An 18,949-nucleotide genomic window follows, 5' to 3' on the forward strand; every position below is an offset into this window, starting at 1 on the left:
AAAAAAAGCCTCAAGTGGTGAAAGTATTATAAAGTCAGTGTTTCCCTTTTGTATCCTTCCAGAAACAGTTCATAGGTATACATATTTTCATAACAAATTTTTATACAAATATGAGTAACCTGTATACATTTTTCTGTACCTGACTTTCTTCATTTGTATCTTATTATAATTATTATAAATGCATCTTTTTTGAAGTATAGGTAATTTACAATGTTGTGTTTCTGGGGTACAGCAGAGCGATTCAGTTATACATGTATTTCATAATCTTTTCCATTACAGTTTATTATAAGATATTGAATATAGTTCCCCACAGTAGGACCTTTTTGTTTATCTATTCTGTACATAGTAGTTTATACCTGCTAATCCCAAACTCCTAACTTATCCCTCTTCTTTGTAAATGCGTCTCGAAGTGTGATTTCTCTAGCATTCTTTTTAAAGAATTTCAGAAGATAAAATCAGTTAAAAATGGAAACATGTCTTTTTAGTTTTATAATGCTAGAGAAGCAAACACGGCAGGGGATGAAATTCAAGACTTTATGGTAGACGATTCTAAAATGTGGTGTTTTTTTTTTTAAGCTACTAATTGAAATACTAAGTAGAAAATTATCTCAAGCAAATAACAACCCTAGAGGGGAAATATACCACCTGTTTAAAACTTTCCAAACAATATTACCAAGAAACAGAGACTATAAAGCCTGAATGGATTTATTACCAGTATACTAGTAAGTAGTAGATTAAGTCGTCAAACATTCTGGTGTCGTAAATACTGATGTACATTTTTTTTTTACGGGGACTTGACCATATTCCTGAAAGAAATTGTATTTTCTTTTTTACCTCATTGAAGAACTGCATGGCCAAATTTGAGGGAAAATTTCAAATAATTTAAATCTCTACACTTTTAAAATGTTTGATGCCTTTTTATGCTTTTAGTTTTTGCAGTCTCATGTTGAATACTGAATATGGGAAGTCTTGAAGCTACCTGTGAAGTCCTTCAAAAGTGACTTAGAGGCTAAAAGCTTTCATACGCATGGATCGTGTCATTGAACTTAGGTGGGAAAAAGAGGGAGAGAGGTTTGACTGTACTCTGCACAAAAGCATCAGTCACTTCAGGTGTGAGGCTGGATGTGGAACGTTCATGGGCACTTGGCAGCAGCACCGGGAGGCGGGAGGCGGGCCAGATGTAGGGCGAGCCCACGAGGCGAGAGGCCAGGAGGCTTGACTCACTTCCTCGCTGCAGGACCACAGCTGAGGATGCCCGAAATGCTGACGAGCATATAAACTTGAATGCTGTGCACTTGTGGAGTGAGTGTACAGAATGAAGTGTCGGGGTGAGTAGAGGCTGCCTTTAGGATATTTTGAGAGAAATCGTGGTAAGTTCAGGGGAAGAATTGTCACTAAAATTTACATCAAACATTGGAAGTAATCATGGCCAGGAAAGTTCCTGAAGGAAGGGACAGAAAGGAGTAGTGATACTGATAAGAAAATCATTTGCGTAGAAGCTAGAACTTGCAACAACGTACTCATCCATCTGGTCTCGTTCGTCTCTGTGAAGAGTCTACCAAGGAGAAATCGCTTCAATTTTGATGATGGAAAACCTGCAGCTCAGGAAGGAAGAACCAGTAATCCAGGTTCTGTGATGCCAGTTCCTATGTGTTTTCCTCATAGGTAATTTTCTGTTTTGGGAGATTTCTGCAAGAATCAATGTTATGTTTTACCCAGAAAATTGAAATACTGAAAATATTCCTGTATGCTTAACAAATATTTGATCCGTAAACTGAAAGACGCTTAGGAGCCTATCACCAAGAAGTTAATAAAATACCCCATTCACCACCGTATTAGGATAGACGTTTAAAAGGAGGCTTATTTATATCAAGAGATTGAACAGAATATGGTGTTCTAAGCCTCTGTCTGTTATTCTTAGGGAAGAGAGAACAAAAGTCTTGGAAATACAGCTCAAATCATACGTCCAGCTGAACACCTACCATTGTGTGTCCTCCCTGATCATTTGTGTTTACACGTGTGTGTTTATGTGCAAAAAGGGGAGAGGGAGAATGTGCGTGTAAAAACGTAAGTCAGTCCGGATATAATGTAGAATGACAGCATTTGTAAAAGGACTCAGATGCCAAGTCTCATTTATATTCGGTGGGAGCTGCGTGTACACTGATCTCATCAAGGTCCTTATAATTTTAAGAGATACTCCTCCCTGCACAACAAATGTAAAAGGCTGGTTCTTGAGAGGCGTTATGCCTGGGAGTCATATCCTGCCCTGCCAGTTACCCTGAGCGGCCTTAGTCTAGTTGCTCCCCTCCTTACCCATCTTAGAGCAGATGGTACTGGTAGACTCTGGTCCCACAGGATCGTCAGCATTAAGTGAGATTCAGTTCGTGTATGGTTAGCGCTCTGTCTCTTCCATGCCGGAGACTGAAATACTAGTATTTGTTCTTAAATATTTCTAAGAAAAGCGAACACATTTGATGTACAAAACATATGAAATAAAAATTATTCACAGAGGGACTATAGACAATTTCTACTTAGTAAACGAGAAGGGATTAAAGTTGTTTAAACTGTGTGGGAATCTATTGGCTACAATTTGTCGGTCTGGAATTGTATTTTTAACAAAGAAATCTGTTCTGAATGTTTAATGGAGGCATAAATGGGATGAGGCACAGAACCTCCCCAGTTCCTCACCTGGAGGGATTTACAAGGATTTGTTTTATTTGCATAATTGAATTCTTACACATTTGTACGATCTTAGCCTTAGAAGGGCGATCTTCTGATGCTTCTCCTTTGTTCTACATCTGAACAAATTGAGCCCCAAAGAGTCAGGAGAGTCAGTTGCTCCCTCGAAGGAGTTCCCAGCATTCTTGGTTTGTGAGTCTAATGGTCCTTGTATTCAGATACCGTCTGTGAGTTGTTTATGTCTACGTCTTTGTTGGTCCCTAGTTTTCAGCTCCTTGAGAATAAGCTCTGGGTTCTATAATAATGGAGAAAAGAGCATTTTAAAATATCTTATTTGTGCCTCCTGACAAACCACGAGGTTTGTATGCTTATTGATTCTCTTACAGGTGAGAAAACAGAAATACGAAGTAACTTGCCCCAAATTTATATGTATTTTATAATTTTACATTTTTATATATTTTATTTTAAATGTATTTTGTAGATGAGACAATCAAGTTTATAGTTGCTAAATAACTCGCACAAGGTCATCCAGCTGCTAACTTCTGTGTGTCCGTGCGATTGCTCCAGCCATGCCGCTTCCCTCACTGGCAGAAGGAGAGAATAGGTTCTTTTGGCCACACACAAAAACGAAGGTTATATGTGGAGACTTGAAACTTTCTGTAAGATAAAGAAAAGCCGCTGGAAATGTTCATGTTCGTAATTATGCTCATTATTGCTGTGTGCTACTGTTTTGAAGCTTAACTGTCTACCTGGTTTTGAGATTTGTTTCATAAATTGTACTGAAATACAAAGAGTGTAGAGATGAGGTCACGTGTATAGACCCCTCTCCCAGTACAGATACCAAATCCTTGAGATGCCAGAAAACAAAAAAAAGTGAAAAAGCAGATGTGGAGCAACAGTGGTGAGAGACCCTTGGGAGAATGAAGGTGGCTGATGCCGCGAGTAGGGGTGGGAGTCGGTAGCCTGGTGGAGAGGGGCAAGGAGTCACACACATAGACAGGCTGCCTGGTTGTAGCCTCCCTTCCAGGTGCTTTGGGCAGTTGGAGGCTGAGGACTTTAGTCTGAAACCGCAGGGTCCGAGCACACATGGGAGAAAAGCCTTCTTCACTATTTTGGGTAACGTGGGTTCCTGGCACAGGGCAAAGTGGGCACCAGGAACTCCGTGAAGGAACAACCATCACAGAAGTAATAGCACTTTTTTTTTTTTTTAAACCCCAACGGGATAAGGCGTGAGAAGAGCGGGCAACAGCAGTGCACACCCAGGGTACAGAGCAGGTGTAGATGGGCTGGCTGGTCCCTGAGCTGCATCCCTGTGCCAGGTAGCTTCAGAGGGGACCGTGCCCCTGGTGGGCGATTCAGGATGCCGCCTTGAGGGCTTCAGTCCGTAAGCAGGAGGAGGTTGGGTTAAATGACGACTGTAGAGGCACTGTGAGCTGAGGCATGGGATCTCCTTTGCCAAAATCCATTGACAGAAGCACTGTCCATACGCAGCTGATTCCTGATCACTTCTGGCTGCAGTTAGGTCTGCTTTATTCACTCCATCCTTCCATCTGGTCTTAGCCGTCTGGGATTAGCCCATACTCTGTCCGTTATTAGAATTTGTCTCCTTATCTTTTGCTGGCTGTTGTACTACTGGTAAGTTGTGTAAGTAGCCTAGAAGTTAACTCTTCCCTTAGGAAGGACTTCACGGGTACATCCCAAGTATGCCGTTCTCCCGTGTTCTCACAGCACCCTGTGCTTACTGGTATCGCCCCATTTTACACTTGTTTGCTTGACTCTCCCAGCAGACTGCATTCCTGGAGGAAAGGGTCACATCTTCTCAGTACATCACCTGGTACATAATAGGTGCACAAAAACTATTTGTTGACTGAATGACAAGTGGTCTCGTAGTTTACTTTGGAGCATTAGTTTTCAAACCCAGGTCTTTTGATTTGAGACATGTATCTATGGCTTTTGAGAGTAGGACTCAGTGTATGCATAGAGTTAGGGGAAAAATTTAGCAAGGTTGACTTTTTCTTAAATCCACCTACTAGAATCCAAGAGGATTTCTTTAATTGGTTTTTATCAGTGCTCCCAGATTGTTCCGTAATAGGATCAAGAGAGAATGTCAGGCTAGGTTTGGTAATAAAGAGTCGACATTGACAGATCTCCTGTGTAGCTCTGAATAATGGCTTACACGTTAGAAATGCTGACAGCTTGCTATAATTAGATGCGTTGCTGAAAAGCAAAGATGGAGTCTGGGCTTTTTTTTTCCTTCTAATTTGCTTATAATAAAATATGCACCATGTCTCCCCAGAAATTGGGATTGAGTTAATGGTGTTCACATATTAGGTGATCCCAAAATCATGGCTCAGCTGCTGTTGCTTCATTGACACCTGGACCAACTTTAATATAAATAAATGTGACCAGTTAACCACTTATTTTCCTTTCCTGTCAGCTGTCGGATTCTGGGTTGTTCTATTTGAATAATTTTATTGTCAGAAAAGCTGCTAGAATTATAGAAGAGTATCCCTTTGAGCCCCAAAATGAGGAGAGTGAAAATTGGTTGAATGCTTTCTTACGAAACTAGAAAAGTTTATGATTTCAGGAACAGGGGTGGGTTCTTTTCCCTAACTTACCCCTGGGGAAAACCCTCCTCTACTTAGCTGTCTCGACGTTTCTGGTGGGGTTACTGGGAAGTCTTAGATGGTCCAAAGAATATTTATCCAGGGACGATGATGACAAAAATTACTTCCAGGGTGAATTGTATAAATGATGAGATAATTGGGGGAAAAGTCTGATATAGGATGATGGTAGGTGATAAAAGCATGCATATGTTATTTTTTTAAGTGGATGGAGATTTTTAAGGTGGAAGAACAGAGCAGGAGTCTAGAAACCCGCTTCTAGACTCAGTCCCACGTCCTGTCCTCATGCTCTGCAAGACATACCACCTCTGCAGCTGACTCATCAGGTGCCTGTGAGCCCTGATTAAATGGCACCAATGCGACGGGCAGACAGGGGCCCAGCAGACGTGGTCTTCTTCCTTCTTCCTGTTGTTACTCTTCTTTTTCTTTTTTCAATTACTCTTTGTGTTACAGGCTGATCCTAAAGAGCTCATCAAGATGGTCACCAGGCACGTGACTCGATATGGACACGAAGCCTGGCCCGAGGACCTCGTGCCGCTGACCAGGCAGTTGCACTACTACAACGAGCGTCTCCTGGATTTCACGCAGGCTCAGGTCCTCCAGGGCCTGCGGAAGGGCGTGGACGTGCAGCGGTTCACTGCGGACGACCAGTATAAAAGGGAAACTATCCTTGGCCTGGCAGAGTAAGGGATACCTTGGTCTCATAAGGGGATGGGTTTGAAGTGTACACAAGCAAGCTGAGTGACCGGGGCTGCTCATCCCAGTCCGTTGAAGGCTTCCATCCACGGTCGCCATAAACAGGGCTTTCCTTCTTCCTTCCGAGCCTGTGAGGCCTGGGTGTGTCTTCCCAAATGGACCAGTAGATGCAGACAGCATTTCGAGCCTGCAGACTTCAATAATAAGGATGGGACTTATTTTTTTTAAAGTCTCCTCTGATTTTGATTGCTCAATACCAATGCCATGTTAGAGGTGATGGGTTACAATCACGGGTGGAAAGTGTGAAGCTCACAATAGAAATTTAAAAACAAGATTGCCCCTTATTCCTGGCCAGAATCTTATTTTTCTTCTACATGGTGGTTTAATTTCTTCAGTGTGTTAAGAATTGGGTACAGTTGCCTTAATACCAGAGGAAGGACCAGTGCTATGAGTTCAGGGCGCCCTTTTCTGACCTGAGTTTCTAGAGAAGGAAAAGCAAGCCAGCCCCAGCACTCTGTCTTGTTTGAGGCCTGTAACGGGGGCCGTTTCCCCCGAGGCCCTCGCCCCTTTCAAGAGAAAAGCAAGCCCTCGAGTGAGTCAGCAGCCCAGTTCCGGGCCTGCGGGGAGGTTCCTTTCCAGGTACGGGATTTCCCTTGGGTTTAGTACTTGTAGGTCTTCCTTTTTTGTTTTAGATCAAATAAGCTGAGATGAAATGAGAATTACTTAAATGTCAGAAGATGGGAAAGTGAAAAAAAATTTTTTTAAAGAAAGCGTGTTCACCCACAGTGGTTATTAGGTTAGAGGTGTTTTGTTTTTAACACCCCAATTTGTGGAGGGGTTGTCATGGCCAACGAGCTGTGCCAGGTGCTCTGTAAACACGTTTTAATCCTTAAAGACAACCCCATGACATAAAACGCTGTTATCCCCATGTTTCAGCTGAAGAACAGGAGGCTTACTGATAGTAAGTACCTGGCCCGAGTTTACATAGGTGGTAAGGATCACAAATGAGACTTTAACCTTGATCTGTCACGTACGAAGGCATCACGTCTTCACCACACCACGTGCCCTCCCCACACTGCTTGACTGAATTCTCAAGGCAGCACTGGTGTGCAAGTCCGTCCAGACTTGCAGCCTTCGAAACAAGGTGAAATTGTGCCTACCTTAATGATTATTTCTCTCTCCTGATCAGTTACATTAAAATAACAGAGGTAGTCTTGGTTAAGGTAGTGGCGTATGCTATTTTCGTCAGTACTCTTAAATCTTTAAGAAAGTGGCAAAGTAGCCTTGGTCCTCTGTAATAATTTTGTATTAGCCTGGCTTCTTTCCTACTAGAAGACAGCCGAACCTCTCGTTAGAGGGAGGCAGGGAACAATAGTGGGATTCAGGGAAGAGGAGGAGTATGGGATCTTTCTTTTCCTCTTCCCCTCTGTTCTCCTGGAGGTTCATAATTTCATAGGGTCATTTAATGTCCAGTTTGAAAGTGACCAAAGCGATCATTTAATCCAACCTCCTTACTTTTGGAAGAGGAATCAGAACCACCGAGCTTTAAAGCATTATTCAAGGTCACGCAGCCAAGGGCTGAGTCTGGGCTCCCTGTTTCCAAGTTCAGTGGGCTTTTTCTTTGAGCATTTGGTAATCCTCGGTGCTATGCTCATGGTTTCTTAGAAAAAGGTTATTATGCAGAATGAAAGTTGGCAAGGTAGGGCGGGCCTGACATCATCAGTGACATTTTGCCAGGGCTTCTGTCTCTTCTTTTTAAAGTATCCAACTAGCATATGCTATCTGAAGTGTGTCCTAGAGGACAAACGTATGCTTTTGATAAATATGTAATAGGACCTTCTCCACAATCTGTTGCTTAGAAAAATACACAGTAGTCTTTAGATGGCTTGTTCAAAGTGTCTCGAAGTGTCCATGGTTTTCTGAGCTAGCAGTTCGGACTTGGAGATGGCGCTTTAGTGTCTTACATGCGAGAGTCCTTGAACCTGCTTCCTTCTGTCTCGCAGCCCCGCCTTCAGCTGTACAGTGTGGCCGTTCTTTATCTTCTTACTAATTGTATGTCCATTTTAATGGCCGTTGTTTTCGGTTAGTGCATTATGTAGGTGCCCTTTGTTGTCTGTACATCTTACTTAATGCATTCTCAGTGCTGGGGTGACTTTGAGGAGAACATAATGTAGTTTGGTTTCTTCCCACTTTTATCAGATGGGGAACATGGACACTTGGCGAGCACGTTCCTGGTGTCAGGCGTCGTGCCAGGTTCCCACGGTGGAAAGGATGGAGCACTGATGGTCCCTGTTCTCAGGGATCCTCCTTCCGTCCTGTGGGTGTAGCTACTCGATCAGTACTTCAAGAAATAATTTTTAATTGACAGTTACCCAATAATCCATGTGTTGACAGGCTTAACCCTGTCCTTGGCCTCTTTTTTTTTTATAGTCTGTGAGCAAAGACTGGCCTTTACATTTTTAAAGGTTTGTGGAAAATCAAGAATTAAAAAAAAAAAGAGAAAACAATGGAAAGAAGGGTCCGCTGCCTGTGCTGCAGAGGCCGTATGGGGGCAGAGCTTGCAGGTCTGCCCTCTGACCCCGGGCAGAAACCTTCACCGGCCCCTGGCTGATCAGACGGACAAATGCCCTGGTTTCCTTAGCTGGGGTGAATATAGGCTTAGCAGTATTACTTCATGAAAATAGGTATTTCATTCCCATTTCTGTGGTTTTGTCCCCCATTCTTCCAAGAAGTCCATCTTTATGTTTCTCTACTTCTGGGAAATAGAATCCTGAAATAGTGTCTCCAAAATGGCCTTAGTGTAGGTGCTCCGGACCAGGATTCCTTCTATACCCAGAGGTTCTCAAATCTGGTGACATCATTCCATTCCCCAGCTTAAACTTTCCGCTGACTCTCCATTGCCTCTGGGATAAGGTGCAGTCCTGTGAGGACCCCATGCATTCCTGGTTGTGACCCCTGACCCTGTCTGCTTCCTCTGTCGGAAGCCCATCTGTCTCTTCCCGTCTTTACCGCCTCTGCTTGGTTAACCTCTGTATATTCTTCCGTCTTCAGTTCCAGTCACTCCCTCATCTCTATTCTCACAGTGTTTTGTAGACCTTTCTATTAACAGCTGCACCCCATTCTGTTTAATTTACTGGCTCACATTTCACATCCTCCATTAGGCTGTGAGTTCCTTATCTTGTTTGTTTTCACATCCTAAGCAGCTAACACAATAGCTGGCACAGTGTAGAGGACAAACATGTGTTGAGGGACTAACTGTGCTTTCTCACATGTCTACCTGTAGGGCAGGGATGCGTCTCCTTTACACTACTTTTTGGCTATAGCCTCGACACTGAGATGAAAATTTCTGATCTCAGTACATCTTGGACTGGATCATTCTCTGTTGCGGGAAGGCTGTTCTGTGCCCTGTAGGATGTCAGCAGCATCCTTGACCTCTACCCACCTGGTGCCTATCGCTCTCTCCTTTTCCTCTCCCACTGTGACCATCAAAAATGTCTCCGGACATTGTCCAGTGTCCCCTTGGGACAGAATCACCCTCAGGTGAGATCCTTCAATCTAAACATTTCCTTGGTCAGCAGTAATGCACCACAGTGAAAAGGGAGCATTGAAATTCCTTGGGTGTCCACAGTACTGGATTACTATGAAATGGCTTATTAAGGACTGTGCTGCCTGCACCCCTCTCAGCTGGAGAGCAGTCCTAGTGAACATTTTCTTGACTGATTAAGGCATTGTGTTTCTCTTCTCTCCCTTCCCTGTGACTGACGGACATTCTTGAAGGACACTGGAGGAGAATGTCTACAGCATTGCTCTCTCTCTGGCTCAGCGCTACAGCGTCTCCCGTTGGGAAGTTTTTATGACCCATTTAGAGTTCCTGTTCACCGACAGTGGGTAAGCACACAATGTGTATGTCAGTTTATTTCCATGTCTTTCTTTTTAGAGCCTATTTCAGAAGAATCTTGAAGTTGTGATGTTCTAATCTGACGTTCCCTTCCCAGCTGTGGTAGACCTGTGTCTCTGTATGGTCTCCCTCCATACATCACCAATACACTGATATTCTAATGATAATCGCTTAGTTTTTGTTTTTCAGTAACAGTCCTGAGTTAGAGACTTGAGCATTCATTCATTTATTCATAGATATTTATTGAGAATCTACTGTGTACTAGTATCTAACACACAGATAGTAGGGTTACAATCGTGAGCAGAGGTATACATTTCACCTGTCTGGGAACCTGGAGTCTAGTGTGGGAGACAGATTATAACTGAATAATGACATAAGCAAATGTGAAATTGAAACTGTGATGAGTACCATGTAAGAGAGCTGAAATAGAGGGTTTGGCATAGATAGGGAAGACGTCCCTAAAGAAGTAGCTCTTGAGCCGAGACCTAAACATTGAGTCAAAGTGAAGTACGTTGCCAGAAGGGGTCTGTTTTCCAGGGAGACAAAACAGTTAAGTACAAAAGCCCTTTGACCAGAAGGAACATGATGTCTGTGGGTTTGACATGTAAACGGTGTGGGTGAGGCCCTGAGTGTCAGGGGCGCTGGGGGTGAGATGGGGCAGCCGAGCACTGGAGACCAGACCTTGCAGCAAGACCGTCCAGGCCCTGTCCAGGGCCGTGGGCTTTTCCCTAAGAGTAACAGGAAGGTATTTAGGGATAGTGGTAGAAAAGAGGGAGATAATATGATCAGATGGCAGTTTGGTAAGATCACGTTCACTACCACGTTGAGAGATTTTAGAGAGACCAGCATAGACGTATGGACCAGTTAGGGAGCTATTAGAGTAATAGACTGCATGACAGGTGGTCATAGCCTGGAGTGGGGTTTTGGAAGTGCAGGAGAGACGAGAGTGGATTTCAGAGATACGTGGAAGGTGAAGTAGATGGTACAAAACACATTGATTAAAAAGGACAAACTAGATATGAAGGTGAGTGAAAGGCGCAGGATCAAGAATCAACTCCAGGAGTTTACTTGGTCTGTCTGTTGGATGATGACATCTTTCGATGAGACAGAAAACACAAGGACTCCAGGTATTTTCAGAGGAGGGTGAGGAAAAGGCAAAGGAGTGGAAAAGTTACACACATGGAAATTCCCAAGAGGGAAGGTCACCTAGACAGTGCATCTTACAGATCTGGAGCTCAGAAGATGGACTGGGAAATGCTAATCTGGGACTCATCTGCACGTACTTGATAAGTAAGCTATGTTGTGAGCGTGCTTTGGGAATGAATACAGAATGAGAAAGAAGACAGGACAGACCTTGAGGACCTTCCACAATCGGTGGCAGAGGAAGAGCTGCCAACAAAATGGGTAAAGAGAGCAACAGGGAGGAGGATAAGTGGGCACCTTGTTCTGGAAGCTGTGGGAGGGAAGGGTTTGGAGAAGAGGGTAGTACTGAATGAGGTGAACTCCTGCTGAATGATCAGACCTCTTGTAATTGATCATCTTTAATTTTTATTAATACCTTTGAAATTCTACCATCTATGTTTTAAGTATTTATGAAATTGCTAGTGGTAGTGTTATCCATGATAACTTGCACAGGCTTCACCAGTTTTGAGACATAGAAATATGTTCAAATAAATGTTTCTTATGATAGGCATGTTGGCATAAAAAAATCCTGGCATTTTATTAAGTATCTTTTTCCTTTCATTGAATGTTACATAAAAGGTTGTCATTTCTGTACAAATAGGATGCCCCATTGGTCTCTGAATATATTATAAATTATCGGGCAATCTAGTAATGTGCAAGACCGTTCATGGCGTGTCATTATACCTGATGGCAGTGTGATTATGCAGACGCGCAGCGATTACAAAAGCAGGAAATCGTTACCTCCCGCTGTCATTACTTGTGAGTGACAAAATGCTTAGTATTGATTTAGCAAGTGGTGTGTGGTGCTCCCTGTTCTTGACTTAAAAGGCTGTAGTTTGCCTTACTAATCACTCAAACTTGGTAACACAAGTATTAGAAATCAGCCTTGTTAATACAGTAGAAATTGCCCAACATTTACTTGTTGAATCAGTGCCAATGGGAAGTCAATAGGTCAGGATTACAAGAAAAACAATGTTCTTCACTTTAGGGTCTTGTGTTCCTGTCCCTTTAAAAAAAATCATCTTCCCCCCAAAGTTGATCTTTCTATAATTCTACACTCTTCTTCCTCTTGGTTGAACCTGGAGGTATTCCCCGCCCCAGCACGGGTCCCGATGAGAGAACACAGACGGGTGGGGTGCCGCGCGTTGTGCAGTAGAGCGGAAGCCGTCAAGTCGGGGTCCCTAGGGCAGACCCCGACTGTGTCTCCAGCTGCGTGTGCCTCCGCAAGATAATTCGGCTCTCTGAAACCCACTTTTCTTTACTCTGAGCGAGGCGTACTAAAAATTAAATGACTTCATGGTAAAATACCAAGCCTTCAGTACTGGACACATGATCAGGACTTAATTAATGGCAGTTATGTCTGGAATTTCACTCCTGCAGACAGAGATTATTGTCATAAACACCCAGACTTGAGTCCCTGGTCTCCTCTTCCCCTTATTTTTCCTGATTTTTTTTTTCTTTTCCTTGGTAGTTTTAAACATCACTGTTGGCTCTAAGTGGCCACGTGTGCCTGGAGCCAGTTCCAGCCGAGACACGGCTCCCTCAGCCTCTTGGCTCTCCGGGGGCAGGCTGAGCTCTCCAGGCTCAGGGCTGGTGTGTCCCTCACTGCAGCCGTCAGAGCCAGCTTCCCCCCTGGGCTGTCTGGACACTCTGGTGGCTCTTAGAGGCAACGCGAACCACCGGTGTGCAGGTGGCCTAGTGTGAGGGTGTGGGTTTTGGAGTCAGGCCACATTTCAAGACCCAGCTCCGCTGCCCCGAGCTCCAACCGTGTGGCCGTGGGCCATCTCTTAATCTTCCTGAGTCGCCATTTTCCCAGATACGAGGACCACGGCCCCTTCCTGGTATTGTTGTAAAGACAGGGAAGCTCTGGGGACCGGGCAGCCTGGTGGCTCTTCAGTGCTGTCGAGGTCATTCCTGTCACTGTTCTTGCTGACTGCTGGCTCCACGTGTGTCTTTCTGTCTTGGATACTGGATCATTTTGAAATGCCACGGGAAGCCTGTAGCCGACAGAGTAGTACATTTGCTTATTCATTAAATATTAGTATTATCTTTTCGATAGTATCCTTGTGTTCCAAGCATAGGTTTAAACGCTGAACGAGACAGAGACATCCTAACTCTTGTAGAGCTTATATTTGATCGGGGAGACCCCTGCCCCCTGTCCCATGCTTCCCTCCCCCCCAACACACACACAGTTAGAAGCAGCTGGAAAGTAAATTGCTAGTGGTAGTAAGTACAATAAAGGAGACGCTCAAGGAACAAATAGGAAAGGCCTTTCTTTGAGTATCAAAGAGCACTTGATGAATTGAAGAAAAAGCATTTCAGGCAGAGGGAGCAGGCTCTGGGACAGGAAAATCCTGGGCATTTTTGAGTAATTAAAGGGACCCCATTGTGGTGGGAGCATGTGGAGCGTAGTGAGCGATGGAGGATGAAATAGGAGCCAGAAGTACCTTAGACTTTCGACCTTGATGGCACCCTCCTCTGTCTTTCTCCTTAGTTGAATAGCAGACCCGACAGCCACACATCTGACACCGTCATTTCATTCTCGTACGGAGTCGTAGTCACCCAGAGGGTTGATTACCCGAGTGATTTGGCTTAGGTGGCAGAGATCACGGTACCATCTTCATCTCTGCTGGTTGGTTTAGTGCGGTCTCTTTCAGACCCATGGGAGGGGTCTCTGGCCACAGAACTCTGACTGTGCTGTGCTGTTTTTCCCAACTGTCTTCAGATTCTCTAGTAGGATTCCTCTGGTCTCAGGTGTAAGTCTGGGCAAGAGCACGTTATAGCTGTGAGGAGAGGGGTAAACTAGAACGTATCTCCCTTTTTCTGCATTAGGGCAGAAGATACACAGAGTCTGTGCCTGAAGGTTGCTGTTGCTCACAGTCAGGTTTATGTCCAGACTGCCACACTGTAAAGAGTTCTAAATCCTGGCCTTTTCTTCTTGGCTTGGTTAAGGAGTTAGTGTGAGAATAGTTAGTGTGGAGAGAGGGAATTTAAGGCAGCTTAGCTTCTTAAAAGTATACCATAATGTTGGAAAGTAAGATAACTAAAAATTCAAGACCAAGGAAAAATCCGTATTAGAGTTGGAAGGTTGAATGTAGAAATTCAGGTCACCCTGTCACCCATGTTTTAAATTTAAGCCATATATTAACTGTTGATCTTTTTTTGGCCTAAGGGGCCGTGTTCATGATCATGACCTAGACTATGATTTACATGGCACATAAGAAGAAATCTCCTAATCCTAAAAATGGAAGAACTAATTACTACCATTACCAAAATGAAAGCAATTCTTTCTGCGTATCTGCAATCTTTCTTTCCAAGTTGTGATTCTTAAGGCCACTTTTCCCCCAAATAATAAAAAGTTCTTGACAATGGCACAAAATTAAGCAAAAAGATGCATTTGGGGCTAGTTTTCATCTTGTAGAAAGTGCTCAGTCTGTGATTCATGTGAGTCTGGGTTCAAACCTTGGCTCTGTGACTTCCATCTAATGTATTCTTGGTAGACAAGCTGTTCTGTCCCTCTCTCCTAAGCTTCCTCCTGTGAAGAATGAGTATTCTTACTCCATTTTGCAGAACTGCTGAGAGATTTGAGACATTTATGCAAAAGGCCTGACATGTTGTAGGTGCTCAGAGGGAAAAAAGTAGCTACTATGGTTAATTCTGTAAGAGACCAGATTCCCTGAACTTACCTCTGACCGTTGTCAGCCTCACATCACACATGTGAGTTTTGGATGATTATTTTTCAAGTCAACATGGAGATCAGTTATAAGATACCTGCTTTGTGAGAGTTAAGTGGGATGACATGATACTTGATGTCTGAGAAGTGCTCAGGAAGTGATGCCTATTGCTGTTTCTGTGTTGCGTTGTCTTTTAAAATATTTTTTATTAGGTAAGAGTAGGAGACTCTATATAAACTAGTCAGAATTGACATTTTATGGGACATGAAAAGGCTTAAGGGGTCAGGATTGTCCTTATGAAGGAGATGAAGCTTGTTGACATGACCTTCCATCCACGTCACCACTCTGTCCGTATAAAACGTTCCACCGAGTATCTTTGTGACAAGAAACAGACTCTGAGATACTCAGTATCATTTGCCTTATCAGCCATGTAGGTGGCCTTGCAAAGTGAAATTTCATTGTTTGGTTTGCAAAGACACTTGGCCAAAATGTTGGCAAAACTGAAAAATGGCATGATTGTTTTTGACCGTGTTTTCCCCGCATAACCACGTACTCAGCTGCCAGGCGGCACTGCAGAGCAAGCTGTCACTGTGGGTGCGTTCTGAGGTGTCTGTGTGGCAGATGTGCTGGACTGTTTCCCTCAGGCTGGAGTGGGTCTGACTGGGAGGGTGGGATTATTTCTTTCTACAGGAATCTGTGGTGGAGGCCTGTTCCCCTAAGGTCATGGTCACTAATGTGGATTTACAGATCTTCAGAATTTTAGGGGTCATCTTTGGGGGACACACTTAGAAGTTACTGCGTGTGCCCTGCACAGACCCCTCTCTGCAGCCTTTCCCAGCAGCTTCTCCCCTCACCTCCTTCCTCCTTCCCCGCGTCTTCCTCTCCCCTCTGTGTATTCCTTTTAGTCAGCTAATGGAGTTGCATTATCACTCATCAGACTGAGTAAAGAAGAATGCATTTAAATAAAATTGTGTCTCTATATGAATATAAGTCCTTTCAATATATGCTGTTCTTGAATCACATTTTGGGGTGATTAACAATTCGAAGCCACCACAGAACACCTTAATCATGGGATTAGTACTAATAATTTATTCCTTGTGCCCTTAGTACAACTAACACTAGTTCTTCCTGCAGTTAATCTCTGAGTTACATTTGCACTATATGTATATTTGTGTGTGTATATATGCATATATATATATATATATATATATACATTTTTTTTGCCTTATAGCTAAAACTTAGAAAAAGCACTTAAACAGTCTTTAAGAGTAATTATTGATTTGGTTAGTGAAAAGTCCACAGGAGTTTCATGGTATTTCTTCCTACTCTCTTGAATGTAGATTCTTTGAAATTATTTTCTAAACAGAGATTTCATTTCTTGTTCCAAAGGAAAGATAACAGCTTCTTTCTATGGAAACTATTAAAGTGGGTTATTGATTACTGGCAACTATAGAAGATCTTAGCACATTGTAATTTACCGAAGAGGGAGGTTTTAGTATTTATCATGTGTCAGTAGAGGTATTCCAGTATCTCTCTTGACAAGATAATTAGGTAAAATTGCACATTGAGCAAACTGAATTGTAGGCACAGAAGAGGTGGGTGGGCGAGGGGGAAGGTAATGTTGATTGAGAGAGACTATATTGAGAATCAAGTCAAACATGGATTAGCTGAAGCTGTTATGATTTAGTCATTGTCTGTCCATTTTGTAGATGAGTCTGTCTTGGATACTCTGCTGATCGGGGTGATAGGAATGAAGTATGGCAGGAGAACTCTTTTGCAGGGGAAGAGAACCTATGTCTGTGTTACAGAAAGAATCCTGTTTTTGAAATGATTGTTAGTGCGGGCGCTTGACTTCATTGATCGATGGCTGCTCTGTGACAAGGCGAGCAGAGCCATGCAGAGTCCAGACGGATCTGGACGCGTGGTCTTAGGCAAGCCTTCTAACCTGTCTGGTGACATTTTCTCATCTGTAGGTTAGTAATTGCCTAGATTTAACTTGCCTGGCATAGTAATCAGTGTCATACGTGCAAGCTGTTTCTTTTTCTTCCTTCCTGCATCGGGCACATTGTTCTGTTTGTAAACCTTTGTCAGTCTGAATCATCTTAATGGGTTACACAATTTCTTATTTACTTCTTCACTACATTGTTTTCAGACTTCATTTGGCAAATTATGAAGGAACATCAGAAATTCTGTGGCTTTCCTCTGCCACGGGGTGTACAGTACAGTCACACCTCAGAGACACTGCAGGGTCAGTTGCAGATCACTGCAACAAAGCCAGTGTCACAGTGAAGCTAGTACATGACTGTTTCCCAGTGCATGTAAAAGTTACATATATATTATACCATAGTCTGTTAAGTTTGCAAAAACGTTATGGCTAAAATGTCTAAAAAAAAGTCCAGACCTTAATTAAAAGATACTTTATTGCTAAAAAATGCCAAAACAATATAAGAGTAACATCGAAGACCACTGATCACAGACAACCATAACAAATATAGCAATAATGAAAAAGTTTGAAATATTGCAAGAATTACCAAGATGTGACACAGAGACAGAAGTGAGCAAACAGTTGGAAAAATGGCACCATTGGACTTGCTCAACACAGGAGTGCCACCAACCCTCAGTTTGTTAAAAAAAAAAAAAAGAAGAAGAAGAAGAAGGAGGAGAAGGGAGAAGGAGAAGAGAAGTATCTGTGAAGAGCAATAAAATGAAGGGCAGTACAGTGAGGTCTGCCCACGTCTCTCAGAGAAGGCGCTGCACACTGAATAGTGTTGGTGTCAGGAGTGGTTTCAGACCAGCTGTCCATTTACACTCACTGTTCCTTGTCCATGCCTTGTGCTTTCTTGTCTTTATACTTTTGTTCATATTATTTCTGCTTTGTTCCTTTCTACAATACCAAGCTCAGGTGCTTCTTTCATTAAGCCTTCTGTTGTCATTGATACCAACCTCCTCTGAAGTGACAGCTCTAGCGATCCTACTCTTAAGTGGAATATAACTGCATGCCCTTTGTCAGCCCATACTACTGTTTTTCATTGTTCAGTATTTTTAATGTAATGCAATTGGATTTTCAAACAGCCGGATGAGAGCCCTGTGTTGTAAATCTTTCCATCTTCCCCGTTACTGAATGCAGGGCTTTGGCGATAGAGGACACCTAAGTTTTTGTTCATCCACACGTCTATTTGGTGCCCATCTGTAAGGCACATGTTGAATGTTTCCTTTGTACCACACACTGGTGCTTGGTCCTGAGAAACTAAAGATCAAGAAGTCGTGGTATCATCTTTGCCATCACGTGGTACATAGTCAAGGGAGATAGGCAGAGTGGTAAATTGTCAAAGCATGTTATGAATAGAAGACATTCTCAGAAACTTTTATAGACCAGGGACATTTTTATAGATAGGGATATTTTTGTAAATGTTTGAATTGTGTCTTAATAGAAAAATAGGGTATCTCTTGAAGTGGAGATTAAAAAAGTATTTCTTAATTGCTTGGACTGTTGCTGTTATCCCAAGTTTTATCACATTCTCACAAAAATTTGAAAACACGTTTTGTATTAACTTTATGTACATAAAACAAAAACATGTGTGGACACTTACTGAAAGTGGAAATTCCAATAAACAGGGTACCATATTTCAGAGGAGTTGCTTCTAAACATTATGAAACCTAACTTTGATCCTGCCAGAGGCCTTACTTCCTGCTCTCAGATACTTTGCTGCTGCCATGAACCCTGGAAGGTGGGCATTTCTGTTAGTGCTAAGGGCTGCCTGAGCACCTCTTACAGTCAGAAAGTTTGAAACGCATCCTGTGTGGGGCATTGGGTTTACGCTGGGCAGGAGGCACTGTGTTCTGTCCGGACAGAAACAGAAGAAAAAAATTAAGCCTTCCCCTTCACCCCAAAAAAAAAAAAAAACAAACTGAGCAACCAAACTCCTTAAAAAACTTTTTTTTTCCAATAGTTTAACCTTAAATGACTTTAAAAAATTACATTATAAGAACATCTAAGTCAAGGTGAAAGTATTAAGACAGGTACTTTGTTCAAGTGGCATTCATTACTGTAGACAATTCAAGTGAAATTGCAAACTATTCTTCCCTAGTTTATTTCTGTTAGAACCCAGTGTCGAGTTTCTGTCTGCTGAATACTGAGTCAGACCTCTTGGATATAAAACTTATGCCCAGAAGTTGGAGTTGTTTCTTCCCCTCAC

At 42.8% G+C, this 18,949-nt stretch overlaps 1 protein-coding gene across 1 annotated transcript in view; it reads left to right on the forward strand.

Annotated features, from left to right (window-relative positions):
- NBAS (NBAS subunit of NRZ tethering complex) overlaps positions 1–18,949 on the forward strand; it is a 276,510-nt gene that overhangs the window by 175,131 nt on the left and 82,430 nt on the right. Inside the window, exons 41-42 of the mRNA XM_072938186.1 lie at positions 5,757–5,986; positions 9,777–9,887. Of these exons, the coding sequence (XP_072794287.1) occupies positions 5,757–5,986; positions 9,777–9,887 (341 nt within the window). The remainder of the gene's footprint in view (positions 1–5,756; positions 5,987–9,776; positions 9,888–18,949) is intronic.

Source organism: Vicugna pacos, chromosome 15 (assembly GCF_048564905.1).
Source record: "Vicugna pacos chromosome 15, VicPac4, whole genome shotgun sequence".
NCBI classification, from domain to species: Eukaryota; Metazoa; Chordata; class Mammalia; order Artiodactyla; family Camelidae; genus Vicugna; species Vicugna pacos.